General features: G+C 45.6%; 1 protein-coding gene across 5 annotated transcripts in view; it reads left to right on the plus strand.

The window, feature by feature from the left end:
- Positions 1-15,204, plus strand: part of Slc8a3 (solute carrier family 8 member A3) — a 148,982-nt gene extending 133,778 nt beyond the window's left edge. For 3 of the 5 annotated variants that reach the window (XM_057782776.1, XM_057782779.1, XM_057782775.1), the window contains exons 4-8: positions 3,386-3,403; positions 7,810-7,934; positions 8,655-8,754; positions 10,519-10,794; positions 13,240-15,204. In XM_057782776.1, coding sequence (XP_057638759.1) covers positions 3,386-3,403; positions 7,810-7,934; positions 8,655-8,754; positions 10,519-10,794; positions 13,240-13,616 — 896 coding nt within the window. In that variant the 3' untranslated portion in view covers positions 13,617-15,204. The remainder of the gene's footprint in view (positions 1-3,385; positions 3,404-7,809; positions 7,935-8,654; positions 8,755-10,518; positions 10,795-13,239) is intronic. The other 2 variants (XM_057782777.1, XM_057782778.1) reach the window with 2 other exon arrangements.
- The last annotated feature ends 8,466 nt before the right edge of the window (positions 15,205-23,670 follow it).

Here is a 23,670-nt window from a genome sequence, read left to right on the forward strand (position 1 = left end):
TTTGGATCACTGAGGCACTAAAGACAGCCAGTGGACAGCTGATGGATACCTGCCTTTGCTTAGCATCTGCAAGTGAAAATAATGCTCAGACCTCATGGCCCCTCTCACCTCTGACTAGAGAAGTAGATGCTATAGTTTTCTCAGCACAGAAGCCTCAAAATCCCAGACAAAGGCTCATCCTTAGGAGAGTGACACTGGCATTGTTGCTACCAGAAAAATAGATGCCTTTCTCACTCAATGGAAATAATCAGAAGCTACCTCTTTGAAAACAGTGATGGAAAAGGTATGGGAATGCAAAAACATCTGTTCATCTAGGAGAGTTGGCCATTCTTCAGCGGCTTGGCATTCAGCCACAGGGAGCTACACTGGCAGGTCTAAGAGAGTAAGGTCAAAAGCAACACTTTCAAAGCACCCCTTCAGGTCTTCTCCTCAAGCTTGGTGGACAATTATCACCATCCACTGGAACTGTCTGAAGAACTCAGCTCTGTGCCAGTTCTGGATTGGACACATCTAGCCCTCAAGGGGCAAGGCGAGCTAAATAGTTCATTGCCTGCTGAGTAAAGTATTCCTTCCAATCTGACAACCAGAGAGTACCAGAAGAAAGAGAATCTCATTCCATTGCCTCTTATACTATCCCATCCTATCGTCCAGCTCCCACTTTCCGGAATATTCTCAGAAATTCTCTCTGTACCTGCCCTACCTCATTTCCATCGCATCCCCTTTGTGCACCAACTACACATCTTTATGACTGGCTGGAAACAAAAGCTACCTAAGGCCCATGTAGGGGTTCCAGGCAGGAGGAAGAGATAAGAAGCCCATCTATGCCTTTATCTTAACATTTAAAACAGCTATTTTCTGCCTCCCCTTGGGTCCCCTACCAAACAGTAGGACAGAAAAGGTTCTAAGGTAAGCCTTGAGCTCTTCGATAGACCTGGCTGAATACAAACACCTGTGGCTGCTCCCCATTTGAGGTTGCCTTTTGCCTCTGAAATATTTAACCAAGAAGAGCCCAGAAAAGTCCTTGTGAAGCCTAGCCCTGAGGAAGGAGGTAAGGTGATATGCCCCCCAGATTTTCCCAAAGACCAAGGTGCCAAGGTGGAAGTTGCTGGTAAGAAATGCATGGGTTTCTCAGCCTTGTGCCCTGTAATCTAGGCCTTAGACTCTGGGATATTAATTTTCAGTCTCTTCAGTTCTTCCCCGATATTGGCATCAGACCATGAGGTGAAAGGTTATAAAACCCAATTGTCTAGATCCAGAGTCAAATGAAAATCCATTCTGATTTGCAGGGTGCACTACTGTTTTCAGAGTGAGAGACGGTACAGTGAAATTGCTTTTCATTATCACTACAGTCTAGGAGAGACTTAGACATTCAGCCTAGCATCGTCTCTGCATGGTCAAAAATGACAATAGAACTTAAAAAAAATGACTGGACTTGCAATAGGAAACTCTATTCTGAGCAAACACAACAGCCTTCGGGGGTAATATTAAAAGTTCTGCATGATCTGTGGTAGAGAAAAAAAGGAAAGAATAAGAGAAAACATAATTTCTGTGGCATAGAGTAAGCCCCAGAGTGTGAAAGAGGACTTCTGTGAGGCAAGATGAGCTGCTTCATTGTCCAGGCTAGTTAGTGGGTCAGTGCCTGGCCAGAGGAAGTCTGCGAAAGTCAGGGAAAGGGAAGCACGGTCCAATAGTGGGGGCTGCTTCTTTGCCTTCTTTCTATATTCAGGGACACACCCTGTCCAGTGCCCCACCCCTAGAAGTTTCCTGAGCTATCACCTTTCCTAATTGTCTCTGGGAGATCTGAGCAGGGATGAATAAGTCTCACCTGAACCTGAGGACCAATACACGAATGCAAGGAAAAGACCCTGGTGGTAGTCAGTCACTTTACATTGACCTCCGTGGATCTCACAGATGCATCTGTTCCTGCTGAGTAAGAAACCTCCGATCCACAAAGACAAGAAGCAGAGAATGTCTGGCTTGCCCATCTGAACTTTAGGGCCTGAAGTGTTCTTCCTGCAGACACATGGAAGGAGCACGCCCATGACAATATCACGAGAATATCCTCAGGCCAACTAGTCACCTTCATGGTCTAAATGGAAACAACTGGGGAAAATCAACTGTGGCTCAGCTACTTACGCACCATGGAGATTCTGAGTCCACACACATCTTCAGCGGCTGTGGACGTGAAGTTATGGGTCTCAGGAATGAGCTGCATTCCTTGAGGTTACTAGAAGAAGCAATTTGTAGATATTCCCGCCTATGCCCACGTACTCTCCTTGCTTGTCAGTCTCTAGCAGGAGTAGGTAGCAGGATGTTTCCAGATCTGACAAGAGTCAAAGATGAGGGGTATAAAGTTACACATACAATCAGGATGAAAATGAGGTGGGAAATTCTCAAGAATTTCTTTTTAGCTTGTGCATTTTGAAGTCCAAGAGAGCCTTGCATAGACTAAGCTCTTCTCCCATGTGATGAGTCTCTCATTCATTGGGGGAATCTGTCAGGTTACCCTAGAGACAAGAGACTTTTAGCATGAGCAAAAAGAAGCTCCAGACACCCTGTGTTGTGTATGTCTTTGACTCTGCTCCCCAGTCTGCACAGAGACCTTGCATTTATCATCTTTCATCCTCATACAAGTTTCAGTCTGACAGTCCCTCTGTTCTGGAGTACCCCAAATCCAGAGTTCACCTACCCTTTCTGAAGAAAAAGACTGTCAATTCCCAAAATTGTAAACAACACGCCTCTATTGAACATTTCTAAGTGCAGGGACAAGGCTAGACAGGGGCTGTCATTCAGGGACCACAGTCTAAAGGATGCATCTTTCCTTACATCATTCTTTCAGGGAAGATCAAAGCTCTGGCCCTCACGGTAGCTGGGAGACACTGGGAAGCAGAACATGCTCTGACTGCAAGGCTAGGGCTGGGAATGGTATAAGGGAACACTGTCCTGCTCTTGCATATTGTTCTCTGGGGCTCACCTTCAAGCCTTACGCTCTACTTGCCCTCAACAGTCCAGCTACTCTGGCAGGGTTGCAAAGCACACACAGTGTTCATGATAGCTAGCCAGAATCACAGTGGCCACCTAAGTGTCTTTTTCACCCATGTGGTGTGCTCATCATCACATTCTCATCCTTAGCACTCAGGTTTTCAGGGAAGGTGTGGGGTAACTTCCTTGCAGCTGCTCAGCAGTCTTTCCAGCTTCTCACGCCTCTTGCTGCTGTTCTTGCCGCGCATGCTCAAATGCTGCCGTTTGCATGTGTTCTTGCTCATTCTCTCACTGCCTCCCTTATGCTGCCAGGAACCACAAAGCCTGGGGCCTCTTTCAAGATGGGATCTTAATGTTCTTTCCTTTTCTTTCTCCCCCTTCCCTGATACCCATTTCCAAACAGCGCTCCTGTTATCTCCAGGTAAGAGGTGTCTGCCTTCCCCCTCTTTTCTATTCTTGCCAGTGCATTACTTGGTTTAAGATCAATGTCCATTACATTACTTAACAGGAACTACAGGGTCAAGGTAACCTGACAGCTTCTCCCAGTGACCGAGAGACTCCTTACTTAAAGTAATTGAGGGGAAGCAGATAATTCCTTGAACACCATTTTCACCGGTGAGAGTGTGAAAATGCATAGTTAGCCGTTAAAATAAAACTTACCAAGAAGATGGTAGGTCATAGATTTCCCTGCATCTCAGTTCGTCTGCCTCTTCTGTTGTTGGAGAGGAGATGGGAAGAGTTAAGACCAGACTCTCCAAAGGGATTGACGTAGGACTCAAAAGGAAAGACTGACTTCAGCGACCCAGGGAGAAATAATGAAGAACTGCTGAGAACAGTAAAGGCGGTTTGTCTTTTTTAAAAAAAAAATTACAGACTTTTACTGGCCCTGAAGACCTTCTAACTCATCACATATGAGATCTTAACAGCTAGATTTGAACTCATTTGTCATTTATCCTTAGAGTTACATATGCTCCAAACAGAAAAGCTATGTGTGGGAACAGGGAGAAGAAAGATATTTATAGATTTTATTTTAGCAAGACTCTCATTCAGAATTTAGATCCTGTGTAGGACACAGACCTACTTCGAGAGTATGCTGCCATGAGTGGAAGCCCATCACAAACAGCATCCAACTTCAGGACCAGAAAAGGAAACAGCCCTCCATGTCTGGCAGCACTGTGCTCAATACAGATGGAGTGTGCACCACAAGACAGTTTCAATCTGTTTTAAAAGAATGCCTTACATTTCATCTGTTCCTTGAACACACACACACACACACACACACACACACACAGCCATTGAAGAGGCAAAAGATCTTACAGCATGCACTGGTGTTCCAAGTCACCTACAGGCCAGCCCTTGGGCTGAAGAAGAGGCAATAGGCATAGTAAGATCATTTGCCTCCTTGGAGCCTACAGCAGAAAGTGCACAGAGTTAATATGTTTTCCTTTTGTGGAAACATTGCTCCAGTCTCTTCATCTTCTGGCTTGTTTTATACCGACAGAATACGGGCTGGCTCGAACTCTGTGCTCTGCACTCTTCTCCTGGGGTGTTGGTCTTTCTTTCCCTCTCTGCTCATACTACCACACATGGATACATTCAGGTTTCTTTGTTCCAGTTCTTGCCTTCACTGCTAACACACATATTTGTATTTGGGTTAAGTTTCATTATACTTTTAACAAGATTTCAGACACCTATGGAAATATAAAATGCAGAGGGGGGCGTCCTACACCTCCTCTGAATCAGGAGCCCTTGATTGGGCTTTTCCACCCACCAGAAACCTCAGGTTTCAATTTCCATCTTCCCAAGGGGACAAGCCGATGTGACTGACAGCACCTGGTGGTGAAAGAGAGTAAATGTGTTCATCCTGGGCTATTCCACCAAGTGCGAGGGCCTTCGAGTGAGAGCCCTGGCCACACCACTGCTTCTTCGTAGGGATATCCACAGGGCATTCACAGCCTATCCTTGTCCAGGAGATCTCTTTGTTCTTCCAGTATTTGTCCAATCTTCCGTCATATTTACATTCTACCTCCTCCCCCACCTCTCTCCCTTTCTCTTCCTTGAAATGAGGGTTTGGTTAGTCTCCTTGCACATCGAGATCACCTCTCCTTGTTCTCTTCACTTGAAATTCTGAGGAGCAGTCAGAATCATTAGCATTCATCTTTTAAGTCTGGGGCTTGCGAAATTAACTTAACTTGAACTTAAGCTATGACCAGTATATAAAAATTAGAAAAGGAGGCGGATTGACATCAAGACACTAAGTCGGGGTTCATAGAAAGGCATGTGAGTCGGTTAACGGGAATATACAGAGTACTTCTGTGGGACTGTGGGTGACTCGCCAATAGAGCATTGGCTATTTGTCAAAGGGATTTTTGCAGAAGGCTAGACAGAAAAAGTGACTGTCACCACAGGGGTGGACAGGTCAGCAGGTAGATCAATAATATGCCAGATGGATATAGTGCTAGATTGACAGCTAGACAAGGGGTTAGACAGGTACATTTACGTGTCACTGGAGAGCTCATTATGGTGGTATAAAGTTCCTGTGGACATGTGAAGTGTGACATGAGGGAACTGGCGAGGGAGGAGCAGAATAACACTGTCACTGCTGAGACAAGCAGTGGTATATGATGCCAAAGCCAGAAGGAAGAGGAGACAGCTACTCATTCTTTCAGGAGTCTGTCTTCCCTAAGGGCCTTTCTCCCAGGTTGCCTTGCAGTTCCATTTCCAGGGCTGCTGTTCTTGTAAATAGCCCCAGCACATTCAGACTCCTGGATTTGCCTTCTGAATGAACTCATATGAGACCCATATTAAATGAAGTAAGTGAGGTGAGGCTGTACCATAAGGTGTCCTCCAGCTTGGAAATATAAAAGAACAAGGAATAGCTGAGTGTTCAGCTACAAACAAGGCATGTATACCATCCCTCCAAGACTCAGAGAACACCATGGGAGAGAAGCAGGAAGAATGTAACAGCCAGAGAATGGGGTGAAGGGCCACAGAATGTCATCTCCTGAACGCAGTACAGCCATTCTAATCCTGGACTCAATACAACTGCATTCGCCTACTCTGAGCCTGCACAAGAATGGACCTGTCAACAGCCAATCACAGAAGGGAAACACACTCAAGAGGACCCTCCCAACCTGCGACCCTCATGACCATGATAGATTCTTGGAACTAGAGAGTTGCTGCCATCAGTTGAGTAACCACTGGTGAACCCACAAGTCTCTAGTAGAGAATTTCAAACCCATCCTTATGTGGATGGCCCAGGTTAAACTCACCGAGTCTCAAAACCCAAATGTGTGAACATGGAAAGGGGACTTGTGAGGTTGAGAGAGACTTGATGGGGTGATGGAGAATGAGGAAGGGGCCTATAAAATACATTACATGTGTGTGAGAAAAAATGAGCACAATGTGTGTGTGTGTGTGTGTGTGTGAGAGAGAGAGAGAGAGAGAGAGAGAGAGAGAGAGAGAGAGAGAGAGAGAGCTTAATCTTCAAAAACCACCAGAGCTACTTTGGTGCAGCACCACGGACAGCTCCCAGACATTGTCGGGATGGCCTTCTCGTTCATTGGTTGTAGAGTCCAGTAGCAAGTTCAGACACTGGAGCTGGAGTCTGCACACCATCAACTGTCCTCATTCTGGCTAGCCAAGGAAATCTTTATATAAATATGTCTCCTACCTAGTAAAACCCAGCCGTATTTTATAGTTTTTCCTGTGGATTGCTTTCATTGCAACCTCAAGAACCCAAGTGGGGAAAGAAAAAAAAAAAAAAGAAAAAGAAAAAAGAAAAGAAAAAGACTTCCTTGGCCTCTGACCCATTTTGTCCTTGGGATTATCCAAGGACTAGAGGATTCCCAAAGGAGGTTTACTCTGTGGAATGAAAGCAATTAAGGAGCTGAATGAAAGAACTAATTACATGTGAGGATGCAGACTTGGATGGGGAGATGTTTAAATGAGCTCTGAAAGAAACAGACTGCCAAGAGCGATTTTCTAATCAAAGGGGAATGAAAAGATTCAATCTCTATTTCACTCTAATCCAGAAAAACATGTCTTCATGGTGAAGTGGCTGAAGTGGAAAACCTGTTTAGCTGTTCAGCGTGAGAAGGGACCGTTGGTAAATGATGCAAGACGCTGAGGGCCGCAGAGAATGCTTACAAAGAAAATAAAGGGAGGACTTTGTTTTATTTTTGCTTTGAATATTTTTTTTTAATCCCAGAAGAAATGGCCCTGCCTTGTATAGAAATCCTGGAGGAATCTATCTCTGGAACACCATGAAGTTTCCTGGGAATTGTCCAAGTTTCCCATCGTGAAGATGTCAGTCACCTGTATGAAACGGAGATGGTTCTGCAAACACCCCCTTTCTCTTTCGTAGATGCAACAGTGCCAACAATGTTGAAAACAAATGACAATGAGGGCCAGTAGGCAGTGCCTTTGAATATGTGTATCTTCCAGAACTCTTACATGAAGTAATGGACAATCAGATCCAGCAGCTCAAAATAGTTAAGACCATGAGATTTGGCTTTTCTTCCCAGCTCTGCAGCCACTCTCTAAATGGCTTGGGAGCATCATTTGGTACCATTCACTGGGAATTCTTTGGGTCAGATTCCCTACCCGAAAATAAAACCAAAAGAGAAGTGCTCATCGCAGGTCTACCAGGAGCATGTCTGTGGCCTGATCAGGGTGTTCAGCCATTAGTAGAAAGAGAATCTAGAGATGTCCAATCCCTGTTCTTGAGAATGCCTTGCTTTCCACCCACTGCCCATGCCCCTGAGCGATAAAGTCCTGGGAGATGGAAAAGGTGCTAAAGCTCATCTGATTTTTCTTTTGTTGCAGAGGTGACAGACAGGAAGCTGACTATGGAGGAAGAGGAGGCCAAGAGAATAGCAGAGATGGGAAAGCCAATATTGGGTGAACACCCCAAACTAGAGGTCATCATTGAAGAGTCCTATGAGTTCAAGGTCAGACCATCAGTGAGGTCTAATGATAGCTACCTAAGGTGGGGAACAGAAAAGATGAGGTTTTTTTTTTTTAAATTTCACCATGGAAAATGTGAATTAGAAACCAAACAAATCACTTATCCAACCCAGGACTCAGTTTTCCATTTATAATATGTAACAAGTATTCTGGTTATTTGTATGCTAGGAATACCATAGGGAAACATGATATAAAATATAAAATAAGTAGGGCAGGGAGCTCTTAGACGTGTTACCACGTCTAATTGTATGTTTTAAACATACCAAAACTCACTACTGCAGACCAAGGTCTATTGACGTCTTATTCTATAGTTACATTTCAAGCCAGGTGTGGTGGGCCAAGCCTTTAATCCAAGGCACTTGTGAGGCTGAAGCAGGTGTATCTCTGTGAGTTCAAGGCCAGCCTGGTCTATATAGAGAATTCCTTGACAACTGCTGCATAAGAGAGAGACAGACCCTGTCTCAAAAGACCACAAAATATCCTCTGTAGTTACATTCCTCTGAACACCCAGTGTCTGAATCCACAATTAGAGAAAAGGGAACTAGGGAGACTGCCCAAGAAGATCTCATCCAAAGACACCACCTCATGAAAAGATTTTAGAACCCTTGTGATTCAGGGCATCTTTCATTCCTTTGTAACAGGGGAGGCCTCATTAGTCTTGAGAAATCTAACCTCATGAGTCCAAGTTTTTCTCTCTATGATAGAGTACAGTGGATAAGCTGATCAAGAAGACAAACCTGGCGCTGGTTGTGGGGACCCATTCCTGGAGGGACCAGTTCATGGAAGCCATCACTGTTAGTGCAGGTAAGAGGACCCTCAAGATAGCCTTTCTAGGAGTGCAGATAGCCACCAAGAAAGAAGATCACGGCCCCCTTAGTGGCTCATCACTTTCAAGGAGAGCTCTTCGGTGGAGTCTTCCCAGCTCCGGTCTGAGATGCTTATCCCTTTCAATGGGTAGTTAAAAGATAGAGGGTAGTGACGAGCCAAACCTTGGTGGTGCACGCCTTTAATCCCAGCTCTCGGAGGCAGAGGCAGATGGATCTCTGTGAGTTCAAGGCCAGCCTTGTCTACAAAAGCTAGTTCCAGGACGGGCTCCAAAGCTACAGAGAAATCCTTTCTCGGGAAAAAAAAAAAAAAAAAAAAAAAAAAAAAAAGGTAGTGACATCTGGATTCAATTCCTGATTCTGCTGTGTGAGCTAGTGCAAGTATCCTTCCTATCTTCAATGTTTTCAGCCCTAAAAAGAACTGCTGTTGCCTTTATCAGAAGTACAAGTACAAAATATGTACCTGTGAAATCCAGCTTCCATCATTCCTCATCTCCCCACAAGTTCGCTTTTCCTTTTTGGCAAAATCGAAAATAATTCTGTTTTAGAGACTGGATGTTAAGAGTTAGCAAATGCTTTGCATTGCCCTCTCTGATGAATCTCTACCCTGGATGAGTTCTTTGACATTAACAGAATGACTCTGCCATAGTGTCGCCAGCCTAGGCAGAAGTCCCAGATACCCGCAGATGTGTTGGAATGAGAATGGACAGGGTCTCCCAACTGCCCCTGTATTGTCTCTCAGCAACACTATAGTTCTCTTGAACAGACAAGCACTACTGGCCTTGTCTTCTTCCATGAGATTTTGTTGTCATAGCAACCCACAGGGTTACATCCCTAAGGTTCCAGAGCCAGAGCAAAAGCACAGCCAGGAAGAGAGGCTTGCTACTGCTGCTGCCCTGCTTCCACATCCATTCTGCTGTGGACATGACTGTGCCCCTCAAGAGACCACAGAAAGAATGTAGGCCACACAGTCTACTTCCCTTCTCAAAGGAAGGATCTGAAGTTCAAAAACTCTAAAGTACCCCAGGCTAAGATTCCTTTCATTTAAAATTGGAATTAGAGCCCAGATTCCTGATTTCTGTTCTTTGCAAACTGAAAGCATTTAAAGTTGCCCTTGAAGGGACACAGGTACCTCAGTACATTCTCTTGGGGGCGGTCACTGGCGGGACCCATAGTTCCCATAGTACCCATAGTTCCTAGCAAAGACAGAGACCATCCCTGCCCTGTTCCATGGGACATCTGAGGAAGGGTCCATGCTCTGGAATGACAGCCATCCCTCTGGGGGTGGATGATGGCAGAATTATGGCTGTCATCGCTGAAGACAGGTTAGAAACTTGAGAGAAACCTCACTGGCACCCAGTGAGGAGTGGCCAAGCACACAGCCTGTTTCCTTTACCTAGAAAATCAAATACAGCCTGTCCCTGCCTCCTTTCTTCCCCTCCTTGTCCTCCTGTTCTCCCACTCTGCCTCTTACTCTCATCCTCTCTTCTTTTTCTAGAGTCTACAGTTTGTTTGCTTAGCACCCTGCATTGAAACTAGGTCTTAGGTGACCCTATGACCAATTCGTCTCCCATCATCCCCACTGTGTAACTGGTGCCCACACGCTGTTCCGCACTTGCTGTCCAGAGAGATCAGCATCCCCACTCAGCCCAGGATGCCTGTAGCATGGGTTGGACTTGACTTTTTCACGAATGAAGATCTGATCTCACTTCCCCTCTCTCAAGCCTGTTTATCTTACCTCCAGCAGGGGATGAAGATGAGGATGAATCGGGAGAGGAGAGGCTGCCTTCCTGCTTTGACTACGTCATGCACTTCCTGACAGTCTTCTGGAAGGTGCTTTTTGCCTGTGTGCCCCCCACGGAGTACTGCCACGGCTGGGCCTGCTTTGTGGTCTCCATCCTCATTATTGGCATGCTCACCGCCATCATCGGGGACCTAGCCTCTCACTTCGGCTGCACAATTGGGCTCAAGGATTCAGTCACAGCTGTTGTCTTCGTGGCATTCGGCACCTCTGTGCCAGGTAAGAGTGAGAGGTACTTAAGTTTGCAAAGGGGATATCCCCTGGTTCAAATGACCCCTGGACTCTGCCTCATCTCCAATAGGAAGCAACAGGCACTGTGGGGAATAGCCAATTCACACATTCAATCACTGCTCGTCAAAATCTTAGACAGGAAAACTGAGGTCTACCAAGGATATAGAACCTGACCGAGTAAGCGGCCCAATTTCTTAGCCTTTATATTGTATTACTAGGACACAATAAATGCAATTAAATGCATACAATAATGTCTTTCCGTTTGCCTCTGGCAGCCTCTGAGAGATTAAATATTACCTTGCTTACAAATGTCCCTATAGAAATGTCCACAGTCCTTCTTGGCCTCCCCTGCTCCTGTGAGCATCTATGAGGGCAAAGTGTCTCCTATCAGAACAGGCATAAGAACCTTAGTCGAGATTTGTCTTTCCGTGTGAGGAATTACATGCTCTTTATTTCCTTCTAAATATCCCAAGGCAAACAGCAGTAAGGATTCATTAATTCACTTAGTAGACTAATATTTACTGAGCTCCCGGGATGCCCGATACAGTGCCGTGATAGTTGCACATCTATTGTGTGAGTTGAGGCAAACATGTTTCCTTCTCAGCCCTCAGCTAAAAATCTAGCAAAGGAGACTCTACCCAAATGATTTTTTTTAAAAAAAATCTGAATGATTTCTATGAAGTAAATGTGTCAAACAGGGAACCTTAGTTAAGTAGGGTTAAGCCAGGTCCTGTGGAAGCCAGGCCTGAATGACAAGCAGTAGGTAGTAGATACAGGGTGACGAATACAGGTATTAGACCAGGCTCCCTACTTAATTTAGTCTGGGTCTCTATGGCACCTGAACTCTGACCTTTTGCTAGCTTCAAGTACTTGGGCTAAATCCTACCAGGCAGGAGTCAGCAGGGGGAACCAAGGGCAACTTTTGTTGGAACAAAGAAACATCCTACTGGAGATCAATTACACCCATTCATTTCTTCAGCATGGCTGTGACAAAAGTCCCAAGGAAAATGCTTAAAGAAGGAAGGATTCGTTTCACTCATGGTTTCAGAAGTGTTAACACAGCATGGCAGGGAAGGAGGCATGATGGAGAAAAGCAAGTCACATCGTGGTTGACAAAACCAGAGAATGAGAACGTAGGACAGACCCAAGGCAAGCTATAAGCGCCAAGAAATGCCCCCCCCCCAAGTGAGCTACATCCCCTAGATAGGTCTCTCCTACCTTTCACTGCCTCCTAACAACGCCATCATATTGTGACTCTATCAATGGATTCGTCCATTCCTTGTGACACAGCCCATGGGATCTAATAGTCCCTAGAGACTTCATCGCAGGTACGCCCAAAGGTGTGCTCTACCACTTCCCCTGGGTGGCTCTCCATCAAGTCAAGTTGACACTCAAAACGAATCGTCACACGATATCTACACCACACTCCAGGAACTCCTCCTTCTCAACTCCAGGACAGACCAGGGCCGGGGTAGGGGTGTCTTAGTCATGCCCAAAGTCTGGCTATTATGGAAATAGATCTGTTGATAAGAAGTCAGATGATGGTGGGAACTTTGCAGTTGAAATGCCCCGTGCTCGCTGTTCTCTGGGTCTTGGTGTGTCTAAACTGACAGAGGGGAAGGAGACGATGTGAGGGGAAAAGGCACGTGTGAAAAAGTCATGGAAGAAAAGAGAGCTTAACTTCAAGGTCATAGTCAAGTTGGAGCAAGAAGCTTTCTCTGGGCGATCTGAGAAATTTGACAAGAGTGAGACATCAGGCTATACTGGTAGAGAGATCATTCGGGGGTATTTCCAAGGCCTGGAAGTTGGTCCAGAAAGCACCTGACAATCCTGGAGCTTTCAGAAGAATATGCTGTGGGCCATGCCTCTGCTATCATAGCTCTTGTGAAAGCTCTTTGGGAATGAGAGGGTGTTATGGGCAGGGTCCTCCCATGGGGATTCTAGAGTCAAGTCTCTTGCTCACTTAAAAGGCCTTGTGTAGATGCCTTGATCCTGATTCTCCTGTGTGCATGAGCATTGCTCAGTCACTTCCAGGGTTAAACAAGTGCATGCCCCACAGGACAGTTACAACCAATCACCTGCTCCAGCTGCTTCCCTAGGATATGAAAGTTGCCTGGGCAGATGTTATGAAGTGACTGAATCTTCTTTGCTACAAACATGATATGATTTTTAGCAGAGAGTGACAGGCTCACTTGGTAAATATTAGAACAAGAATAAATAACTCTTAGGGTGCTTCATACACCTACAGATGAGGAACGGGAAACCCAGACCCTTCATTGGATCTATAATCTATAAAGCTATCCAGTTCATGAGTGACAGGACTGGAAGTGGCCCGTTTGCCCGCGCTGCCAAGCTGCCTATGAGGGATACTCAAAGGCAAGCCCTGCATATCCCAGCCTCCCACGGCTCCCATTTGTCTCTGTCCTTTTCCAGATACGTTCGCCAGCAAAGCTGCTGCCCTGCAGGATGTGTATGCAGATGCCTCCATTGGCAACGTCACCGGCAGTAATGCTGTCAATGTCTTCCTGGGTATTGGCTTGGCCTGGTCCGTGGCCGCCATCTACTGGGCCATGCAGGGACAGGAGTTCCATGTGTCTGCTGGCACTCTAGCCTTCTCGGTCACTCTTTTCACCATCTTTGCATTTGTCTGCCTCAGTGTGCTCTTGTACCGTCGGCGGCCCCACCTGGGCGGGGAGCTCGGAGGTCCCCGTGGCTGCAAGCTTGCCACTACGTGGCTCTTCGTCAGCCTGTGGCTCCTCTACATACTTTTTGCCACACTGGAGGCCTACTGCTACATCAAGGGGTTCTGAACCGCCAGAGCAAGACCTCCACAGGGCAGGCCTGGAGCTTCTCCGAAGAGAAGGGCGCTTCCTCGCCAACCTCTCCAGGTTGAGCAGCCCTGGAGAAGCAGCATCGGGACCCAAGCCCCAGGAACGTCACCTGACCTAGGCGCTGGCACTGCACAGAAAGGGCAAAAATCTAACCAGTCCAATGGAATGGAGGAGACACCAACTGTCCAAAGTATTTAATTAAAAACAAACCAACAGCAGCAACAAATCCACCTCTACCCCATCCTCCATTCACATCCCCGAGTCATCTCTTGTGTATCCCACTGTTCCTTTGACTCTAGTTCCCTGAGGGGCAGGATTTCCCCTGCCTCCGGTGACATGCATCAAGACTCCCTCATTCAGCTGTCAGGGTGTGAGGACGAGCCATCTCCACATGGCTGATTTTGGGGTGCTCTCTTCATCAAATTGCCAGTGTGATCACTTTCGTCTCCCTGCCAGGCTCCACTTATTGTCTTGTCTTTTCTTTCTGAAGTTAGTGACAAAGGTCCCTGAAGGAACTCCAAGTCTGAGCGACAGATGGAGGCATGGGCTTGCTGGCACACACCCTCCTGCTCTCACAAAGCCGCAGCTGTCTCTTGGCTCCAACTCAGGGTGCAGGGGGAGTTTCGTCTGCTTGCATCGACATCACACCAAAATTACAGCGCAGTCACACTCATCTTTATGGAGGTCATTCTGCTTCTCTGTGTTGTATGTCAGCACCTGTATGTGTGCCCTCCCACAGAGACACTTGCCAAGTTGAGGCTTGGTAATAGGAAATAAGAGTCCCCCATGCTGACCAAGGGCAGCTGGAGAAACAGAAGGGAAACCCCCTCCAATGTTCTGGTGTTTGTGTCTGAGGTGGGAGAGAAGAGGGTGTCCGACTGGGGAGGTCTCCAAGGGAGTGGATCACATGTAGAGTGTCAGTGTTTCTGGAGAATGCCGGCATTACCACCCCTCCCTCGCCAGTGAGCCATACTCAGAAGGCTAAGGAGATTGCTTGAAGTGATGTGAGAATTTGGAGGTTTCTAAGAGAACAGGGGGCCCCTTCCTCCTCTCCTGGCCTTCAGGCCACTTTTGAAAGCATGTCCACAAGATAGGAACTGGAATCTCTCATTCCCCCACGTTCCTGCTTGTTTTTAAGCCTCAGAAAGTTCTCAACCCAGCCTGTGGGGTATTTCTTATACCCCTGCTTTCCTAGGAATCCAAGTCATCACATTCCCAAAGAGCCAGGGCTCTTAGAAAATGAGGATGGACACACTGACACCCTCCCCTCCCAGACCTTTTCCTGACATATTTGAAAAGTCCTGACTTTAACACACACACACATACACACACACACACACACACACACACACACACTATAAAACTGCCCACGGGTCTTGAGGCTTTCTGCATTGACATAAATACATTTTCTAAGACAGAAAAAAAAATGAAATTAAAATAACACCTGTTTAATTTTGAACACATTTTTTTAAGAAAAAAAGAAAACAATGTTCGTGTCCTCTTAAGCTGTGTTGACAGTTGCTGGTGGAAATGTTGGGTTGGTTCAAAAAAATAAATAAATAAAGTGAAAGGTCTACTTCTATGTCTCTCTACTCACAGCCTGTTTCTGCCCATGGTTCTTCCTTCAATGAACGGTCCAGGGCCCGTCTTGGGAATCTGCTGAAGCAGAAGCAATTGAACCAAAGGTGTCATCTCCCATCAAACACAGGTGTTAATGTGCTAGGCATTGTAATGTTTTAAGCAAAAAAAAAAAAAAAAAAAAAAAAAGTTTAGGGAATGCTGCCTGTCACAACCCAGACTTAAAAAAGCTAGAAGACACAGGTAATAAGAACTGTGCCGATGGGGGGCTGGAGAGGTGGCTCAGTGGTTAGGAGCATTGCCTGCTCTTCCAAAGGTCCTGGGTTCAATTCCCAGCAACCACATGGTGGCTCACAACCATCTGTAATGAGGTCCAGTGTCCTCTTCTGGCCTGCAGGCATACATACAGACAGAATATTGTGTACATAATAAATAAATAAATTTAAAAAGAAAAAAAGAACTGTGCCGATGAAGGCTAGGGAGCATTTTGTACCAGAAGGGCACCACAGGGCAGGACTGTGACTAGGAAGCCATATTTAGCCAGAGCTCTGCACATAGACCCAGCATTCATCTGCTCATTGCTCACTCCACAGTCCTGCAGTGATCACCTTCCACATGTTGTTACACTCTGGTGACACCGTGAAGATTCAGTTCCTGACCACAAGAAAGTCACAGTCAAAGAGATAAAATAAAATTTATTTTAATATGGTGCTTTGGGGTTCTAAGAGACAGATACCAATTAAATGATTCTAGAAATAACATAAAAGCATTGGGGTGCCTGGTGGGGGAGGTTCTTGAGAAAGTCAGATCAGGAAGTCCTGCAAAACCAAGCCTTCCCTGCCTCCCATCCATGTGTTCCCTCCAGTCCTTGATTCTGTCTGAGTGTGGAGCCCTTCGCTCCCCCTGTCTCCCTAAGGGACCCCTTTGTTTGCTTTGTCCTACGGTCCAGCTCAGTTGACAGCCCTGGTGTGATTTCATGGCCTCACAACTCCACTCTACAGAACTGACTGAAACTCTCTTTTGGGAATCTGAGAGCAAATTCTCAGTTGAGAGACCACAATTAACTCCCCCTACCCAGAAGGGCATTTCCAGAAGACATAAAACTTTGCGGAGGCTACCTTGGTGTGTGTGGGGGCATGTGAAGAGGTGAGTGGAGAATGTGTGGATAGTTGGCTATGCACTAAGCCTGTTCCAGGCCCAAACAAGTCCGAGAAAGTGAGGAGGTAGGAATTACACACAGATGTCAGTGCCCTTCTGAAAGCTATGTAGTGGAAGGAGCCCATGAAGTTTATGCACAATTAGGTGCAAACATGAAAAAGGCCCTGTGACACATGTGCTCTGAGTGTGGCATGAACAGAGGGCCACAGGACACAGTGATGTGGCAACACTGACCGGGTCTTGAATTGGGAAGGACCTCACTGAGAATGGGACCTTAAAGCAAAATGTACAGTAATTTACTTTGGTGAAAGGACTCAACATTAAAAGACAGATAAAAAGGAACTGGATGGGACCATGGCATGGAGCTCAAGAAGAAAAAATGAAGGTGGATGCTAGCTGCTGCCTGCTGGTATATCTGAGAAAGGATAAGCCCAAGGAAAGGTCCTCTGTTAAAGGCAAAGGAAAGAAAAGAAAAGGAGTAGAAAGAGAATTCTACCACCACCAAAATGAATAAATACATATCACTTATCTTTTTGCATGGTGGAGTTTAATCCTTGCCTAGGCTTAAATTTCTGACAAAACTGGACTAAGAAAGCAGATTTGAGAATATAAAAGCCCTTCAAAGCACTGATAACTAGAATGCAATAGACAGGTAGGTGAGTGGGTGGGATGGGTGGGTGGGTGGGTGGATGGATGGATGGATGGATGGATGGATAGATGATAGATGATAGAAGATAGATAGATGATAGATAGATAGATAGATAGATAGATAGATAGATAGATAGATAGATAGATAGATAGATAGATAGATAGATAGATAGATAGATGATAGATTAAATGGATGGATGGATGGACATATGGACAGATAGACAGATGATAAGTAGGGAGAGAGAGAAGATAAATAAGCAGGAATATCTGAGCTAAAGATTCACTCTATTTCATTGGTAGCTGAGAATGAAAAAGAAATGTCTTCTAGCTGATTCCATGGGAGAGACAGGAGCATGAACTTCATCTGTGCTCATGTCTCCCCGCTTAGAGTCACTTGTAGATCACCCAGACATTGGACTTAGTGGAGAGAGGTTGAGGTCCATTTACGGATGACCCCTAGTGAATATGGAGGAGGTTTAAGGCTGGTGTCCACAGAGAGGAAGGACCTTAATGTGAGTCTAGACACAACTAGTTCTCTGGATTGTGTGAACGCCTCTCCTGGCTCACAGCAGCTGATGGCTTCTGAAGCCAATTACTTCCAATATTAATATTGATATTCTAGGACATATACACAAGGGGGTGGGGAACATGAAGTGATGTACAGAACTGCCTGACAGTCATAACTGGCAACATTGCAGGCATCCCTTCAGGGTGCCCTGGTCCCACAGGCTGTAGCATTTATCAGTATGAAGTTGGCACTGCCAGCCAGTGTGCGCACGCGGAGCCACCACATTCCCCTCCTTTTACCTCATTTGTTTTCGGGACACAAGAGCTATCATAATAAATTAGCCCCAGCATTTCAGTAGCTAGGGAAAATGAAGTTTGTTCCCCACTCATGCAGTGATCTAAGGAAGATGCCCTTCATCAGCAGGTAACGCTCTTTTCCACGTGATGACTGAGGGGCTCCGTCTCTGTCATTCTGTAAGTGCCGGTCCCCGTGTGTCTTCTCCAGTCATCTCAAATGGGAAGTAAATTGGAGGTGGTGTGCCCGTATCTAACTGCCTCGGCTCCCAAGTCATGCCGCGCTGCAGCGCTTGCTCACATCCAATTAGTAAAATCTAGTCACTTTTACTCATTCAAATGCAAAAGAGACTGTGAAACTCGCCCGTAACCTCTCCAAACCGCAAAAGGATCTTTTAGAGTAAATGATTGTCCTGTCACAATGCCTTTGCGATTAAGGACAGATATTTTAATATTAATGGCCAAGAGCAGTATGACCTGTGTCTACGCAGTTTTCGAAGCCTTTAATATACACCTCTTTTGTCTGATAAGAGGTAGATATTATTCTTTTCTGTCAAGCAGGTTACAAGTGGTTATATGATTAGCCTGGAGCACACAGGCGGTGCAGATCAGGCAGAAACATGGGTCTGATTCCAAATTTTGCTCAGAGTGCTTGTTCCAGAATATCATGACCTCTTGTAACAGACACCAGAACAAAGGATGGGAAGAGGCTAGAATTACAGCAGGCTGGATGTAGCCAGTGAAAGAAACCCACAAAAAGGCGGCCAGTTGGCAATTGGGAGCCAGCCAGCAGTTGGTTCTCTGGCCCCTCCACAATGTCTTCTCACCTACCGCATCCTCATCTTCCTGAATGAAGCTGCTTAGGGTGATGCACCTGCGAAGCTCAGGGGCCGACCAGGGGAATTTCACTTTGATGAAATCATTTGTATTGATCATTAAAGATGGGAAGCCATCTGGCCCCAGGCCGAGGGAATTCAAAAAGACATCTTCCGGGATCCTGGCATTCAAAAGGATTCCTGGAAAACTACCCAGACAAGTATGTCACATGACACTCAGAGGGGTGTGTCAGGGGTCTGTGCTGCAAAAAAAAAAAAACAAAAAAACAAAAAAAACTCCTGGATCTGAATCCTTTATATAGAAGTATTCGGCTCACGGCTCACGTTTCTATTGGATCAAGACCACAGTGCTGCTGGCACTTGCTTAGCTTCTACAACACAACTGAGAAAGGAATGGGCAAGTGAGCATGTGCTAGAAAAGTCCATGTGTGGGGGGTGGGGGTGGGGGCAGAGAGAACCAAAGAACTGGTTCACATTATAATAGCCCATTTTCCCCAAAACTACCACAGGAACCATATTGATGCCTTCATGACAGAGCACCCGAAGCCAATTACCTCCTAAAAGTCCTATTGGTACCCCCTCAGTACTGGCATGTTAGGAGTTAAGCCTCATTGTGAGGTCTATGAACTACATGTAGCTCAGTGGTAGAGCACTTGCCTAGCATGTGTGAGAGCCTGAGTTCAATCTTCCCCAAGCAAAAAGCACTTTGGTAGAGACAGATCATATACAAAGCCCAAACCATAATAGAGAGGCTCAGGCTGATACTATAAATAGTGAATTTAGCCTTTCCTAATAAACATAAAGCTTCCTTCTTTTATTTTGATTATACATTTATTGAAATTTAATATATAGATAAAAATTATGTATAATGCATAATGTGTTAGATATATTGGTGTGTGTATTCAGTATGAATTATTTCAATCAAGCTAATATTATACACACATGTCATATATATATATATATATATCATATAAATATATGTGTGTGTACATCACCCAGTATAGTCTCTCTTTAGTATGATAGGAACACTCCAGTTCTACTCTCAGGGAAATTGAAGTTTATGTTCCATATACTATTCACAATGGTCATCATGCCATGCCTTAGGTTTGCAGAACCTAAGCATTCATAATTGCAAGTTTGGACCTTTGAACCAGCATCTCCCCATAGCCCTCACCCCAGCCACTGATAGAACTATTCAAATTTTCTGTTCCATTAATCTGGATTTTTAGGAACATTCTGTATATACGTGAGATCATGCATCATTTGTCTTTCTGTGCCTGGCTTATTTCACTTAGCCTCATTTCTTCTAAGTTCCTCCACATCGTACACGGCAAAATTTCCTTCTTTTTAAAGCTGAGTATTTGTTTTGTTTTTGTTGTTAAGATAAAATACTCTTAGCAGTTTAGGGGAGAAGGAGGTTTGATTTAGTCTATAATTCCAGATTACAGTCCATCGTTATGGCGAAGTCAAGGCCGGAACCTCAAATAGCTAGACCTTATTACACCCAAAGTCAAGAGCAGAGAGAAATTAATGAGTAATGCTTGCTCACTTGCTTGCTTGTTTGTGCTCAGCCTCATCTCTCCAGTTCTGTACAGTTTAGAAGCCCCTGCCTAAGGAATAGCACTGCCTACAGTGGGCTGGGTCTTCTTCCCACAGCAACCAACATAACTAGTCCCTCAGAAACATGCTCACAGGACAGTCCAATACAGACAATCTGGATATTCTCTTCCCAGGGAATTCTAGGTTGTGTCAAGTGACAGAAACGACCACAGTAATACTCCACTAATTTATTCATTCCTTTATTCAACAACACGCACTTAGGCTGCTTCCGTATTTGGGATATTGTGACTAATCTCGCAATGAATATAGGTACATGCTGTCTCTGGAATACCGGTGCCATTCTGTTTGTCATGTACTCACAAAGAGGATGAGTCATTCTTCCTAAGTTTTTTGGAAAGGGCTTGACCCAATGACAGCTATTTTGGTTCCTCAGAATGTTTAGATTCTGGCACTTGAACTTAATTATTTTTGCCATGTCTCCAGTTCTTTCTATCTTTTACCTCAGTGGGAACTGGATGTCATGCTGTCATCTTTTTTACAACTGCTTGGCAGTGGATTTGCTTCTATATTGCGTGGTAGCTATTTATTCTTTCATTATGATGAAAATACAGCCTCCAACTCTGCTGCCATCCACATTTGGTGCACTGGACAAGTATCAGGGTAGCTAAAGAAAGAGGCCAGCTAGTGCTCATGGCTCATTGGTCCATCTGATGATCACTGAGAATATAGACCGCTATGGATACTCTCTGGTAGACATTCATGTGGGACACTGGTATTCATACTATGGGTCTTAATTCACACCTTCCCCAGATTTCTTCATATTTTGGTCTGTTTTCTATTTCTGCTATACTAAATGCCATAGATTGAATATCTTATAAATATGAAAGAAAGTCTTCCACTAATGGAGGCTGAGAAGTTCAAGGTTAAAAGGCCATACTGATGGGAGCCAACTCATGATGGAAACACTGTCTGCAGAGTCCTTAGGTGGCAAAGGGCAAACAGTACAAACCTACTCTCTCCTGCCTTTCTTTGTCTTATGAGACCATGTACACACTTGTGGGTGCTTCCACCACTTGCTAACATCTAATTCTGAGCAGTTCCCAGAGGCTCCGCTTTACATAGTACTGATATGTAACAACTCCGAGGAGTATGCTTTAGTGTGTGTTCTGGAAGGGACAGGTACCCAGATCATAGTGCCTTAGTCACTTACCAAGCTATTAGTAGGAATTCATAATTAGATCCATAAGTCAAGTCAAAGTGGACATATAGGACACTTAGGTGTCTAAACATCTGTCCTCTGAGAGGATTTCCATCCACCACAGTCTGTGAGGGCATCCTAGTTACAGTTACTATTGCTCAGACGAAACACCATGACCTGAAGCAAAGCTCGAGAGGAAAGAGTTTATTTGGTTTGCCCTTCCACATTGTAGTCCATCATTGAAGGAAGCCAGAATAGGAACTCAGGCAGGGCAGGAACTGGAGGCAAGAGCTGATGCAGAGGCCTTGGGTGTGTGTGTGGGGGTTGCTGCTTACTGGCTTGCTCCTCATGGCTTGCTCAGCCTGCTTTCTTATAGAACTCAGACCAGCAGCCCAGAGATAGCACCACCCACCATAGGCTGGGCCCTCCTCCATCAATCAAAATTAAGAAAATGCCCTACAGCTGAATCTTATGGAGGCGTTTTCTCAAATGAGGTTCCCTTCTTTCATATGACTCTAGCTTGTATCAAGTTGACCCAAAATTAGCTAGGACAGAGCGTCATCCCCAATAGTGCTAGAGCGTGGCTCTGTCCAGACCTGAACGGTGCTGGCTAGCACACTGCACAGATGCATTTTTTAAATTAACCTTGTGGTTTTTGCATTTTGGTTGTTTCTGTTTTTGTCTTCTCATTTATAAATTCCTGAGGAGTGTTTGAGACAGAGGGAACACAGCTGCAGATACAGCCAGCTGTTTATGTCACCCACAGGTGCATTCTTGACCTGATTGGACTGTCCTCCCTGTATCTCTCTAATCTGAATATGAGATGCTGTGGTACAAGACCAACGTATAGCTTGTTGGGTAAGGTACCCAGTTCTGCATCGGTAATTTAAATGACCCGATTTCAGCCCTTTACCACCAATACCCCTACAACTCCTAAGGGGGCTGACTGTTGAAGTCATGTTGCCACTTGGTCTTGATCTACATTCCCAGTCTTCTCCAGAACTACAGGAGAAATTCTTTAAAAGCTTCCCAGGAGAACCACCAGCTCTTCACATACATAGCCACAGCTGCAAGCTTGGCACCTCATGTCCCAACTGGACTCTCTGCCGCAGCCACCACCACCAGCAGCATCACCACCACTACTACCACCATTACCACCAGCATCACCACTACCACTACTGCCACCACCATCACCATATCAACACCTCCACCACCCTACCACTATCACTACCAACATCACCACCAGCATCGCCACCGCCACCACCACCATCACTAACAACAAGAACAACACCAGCACCAACACCACCCCCACCCTACCACTATCACTACCAACATCACCACCAGCATCGCCACCGCCACTACCACCATCACTACCAACAACAACAACACCAGCACCAACACCACCCCCACGTAGCAGTCTTGGTGATCAGCCTCATCTATACTGAGAGGAGAGGGAGATTAAATATCCAAGACAGGAAGCAGCTGCAGACCAGCCTGAGTTTCCAGTATTTGGCAGGGCTTGGGTGGGCAAGGTTCCCATTGGTGAATGGACATCCCAGAAGAGCCTGATACAGCTACAATCTCAGTAGGAAGCAGAAGCTGGGGCCCTAGAACAAAGCTGACATGGGGGATATTCATGTGGAAAAATATGGAAGATGTCACACAAAACCTAAACTGCCCATACCAATGAGGCCAACCTGACAATGGGGACACCTACTGCAGGACCTGGCATGTGCTCTGTATGACCTCTAAGTCTATGGGCACCTGTACAGTGGGGATACCTACTGCAGGACCTGGCATGTGCTCCAGATGACCCCTAAGTCTATGGACACCTGTACAGTGGGTACACCTACTGTAGGATCTGGCACGCACTCTGTATGACCTCTAAGTCTATGGACACCTGGCACAATGGGAGAAGAAAGATAGTGTTAAACCAACAAGTGGCTGTGTGGTGATTTGAAAGAAAGTGGCCCCCAAAAGGACTGGCACTATTAGAAGGTGTGGTCTTGTTGGAGGAAGTGCGACATGGTGGAGGTGGGCTTTGAAGCCTCATATATGCTCAAGCCATGCACGGTGAGCTAGACCACTTCCTGCAAGTCAGGCTGTAGGACTTCCACTACTTCTCCAGCACCAGACCTGCTTGCATGTCACCATGTCTTACCAGGATGATAAGGGACTAAACCTCTGAAACTTTAAGCTACCCCAATAAAATGGTTTTCCTTTGTAAGAGTTGCCCTGGCTGTCATGTCTCTTC

Source organism: Chionomys nivalis, chromosome 10, assembly GCF_950005125.1.
Source record: "Chionomys nivalis chromosome 10, mChiNiv1.1, whole genome shotgun sequence".
Classification (NCBI taxonomy): Eukaryota; Metazoa; Chordata; class Mammalia; order Rodentia; family Cricetidae; genus Chionomys; species Chionomys nivalis.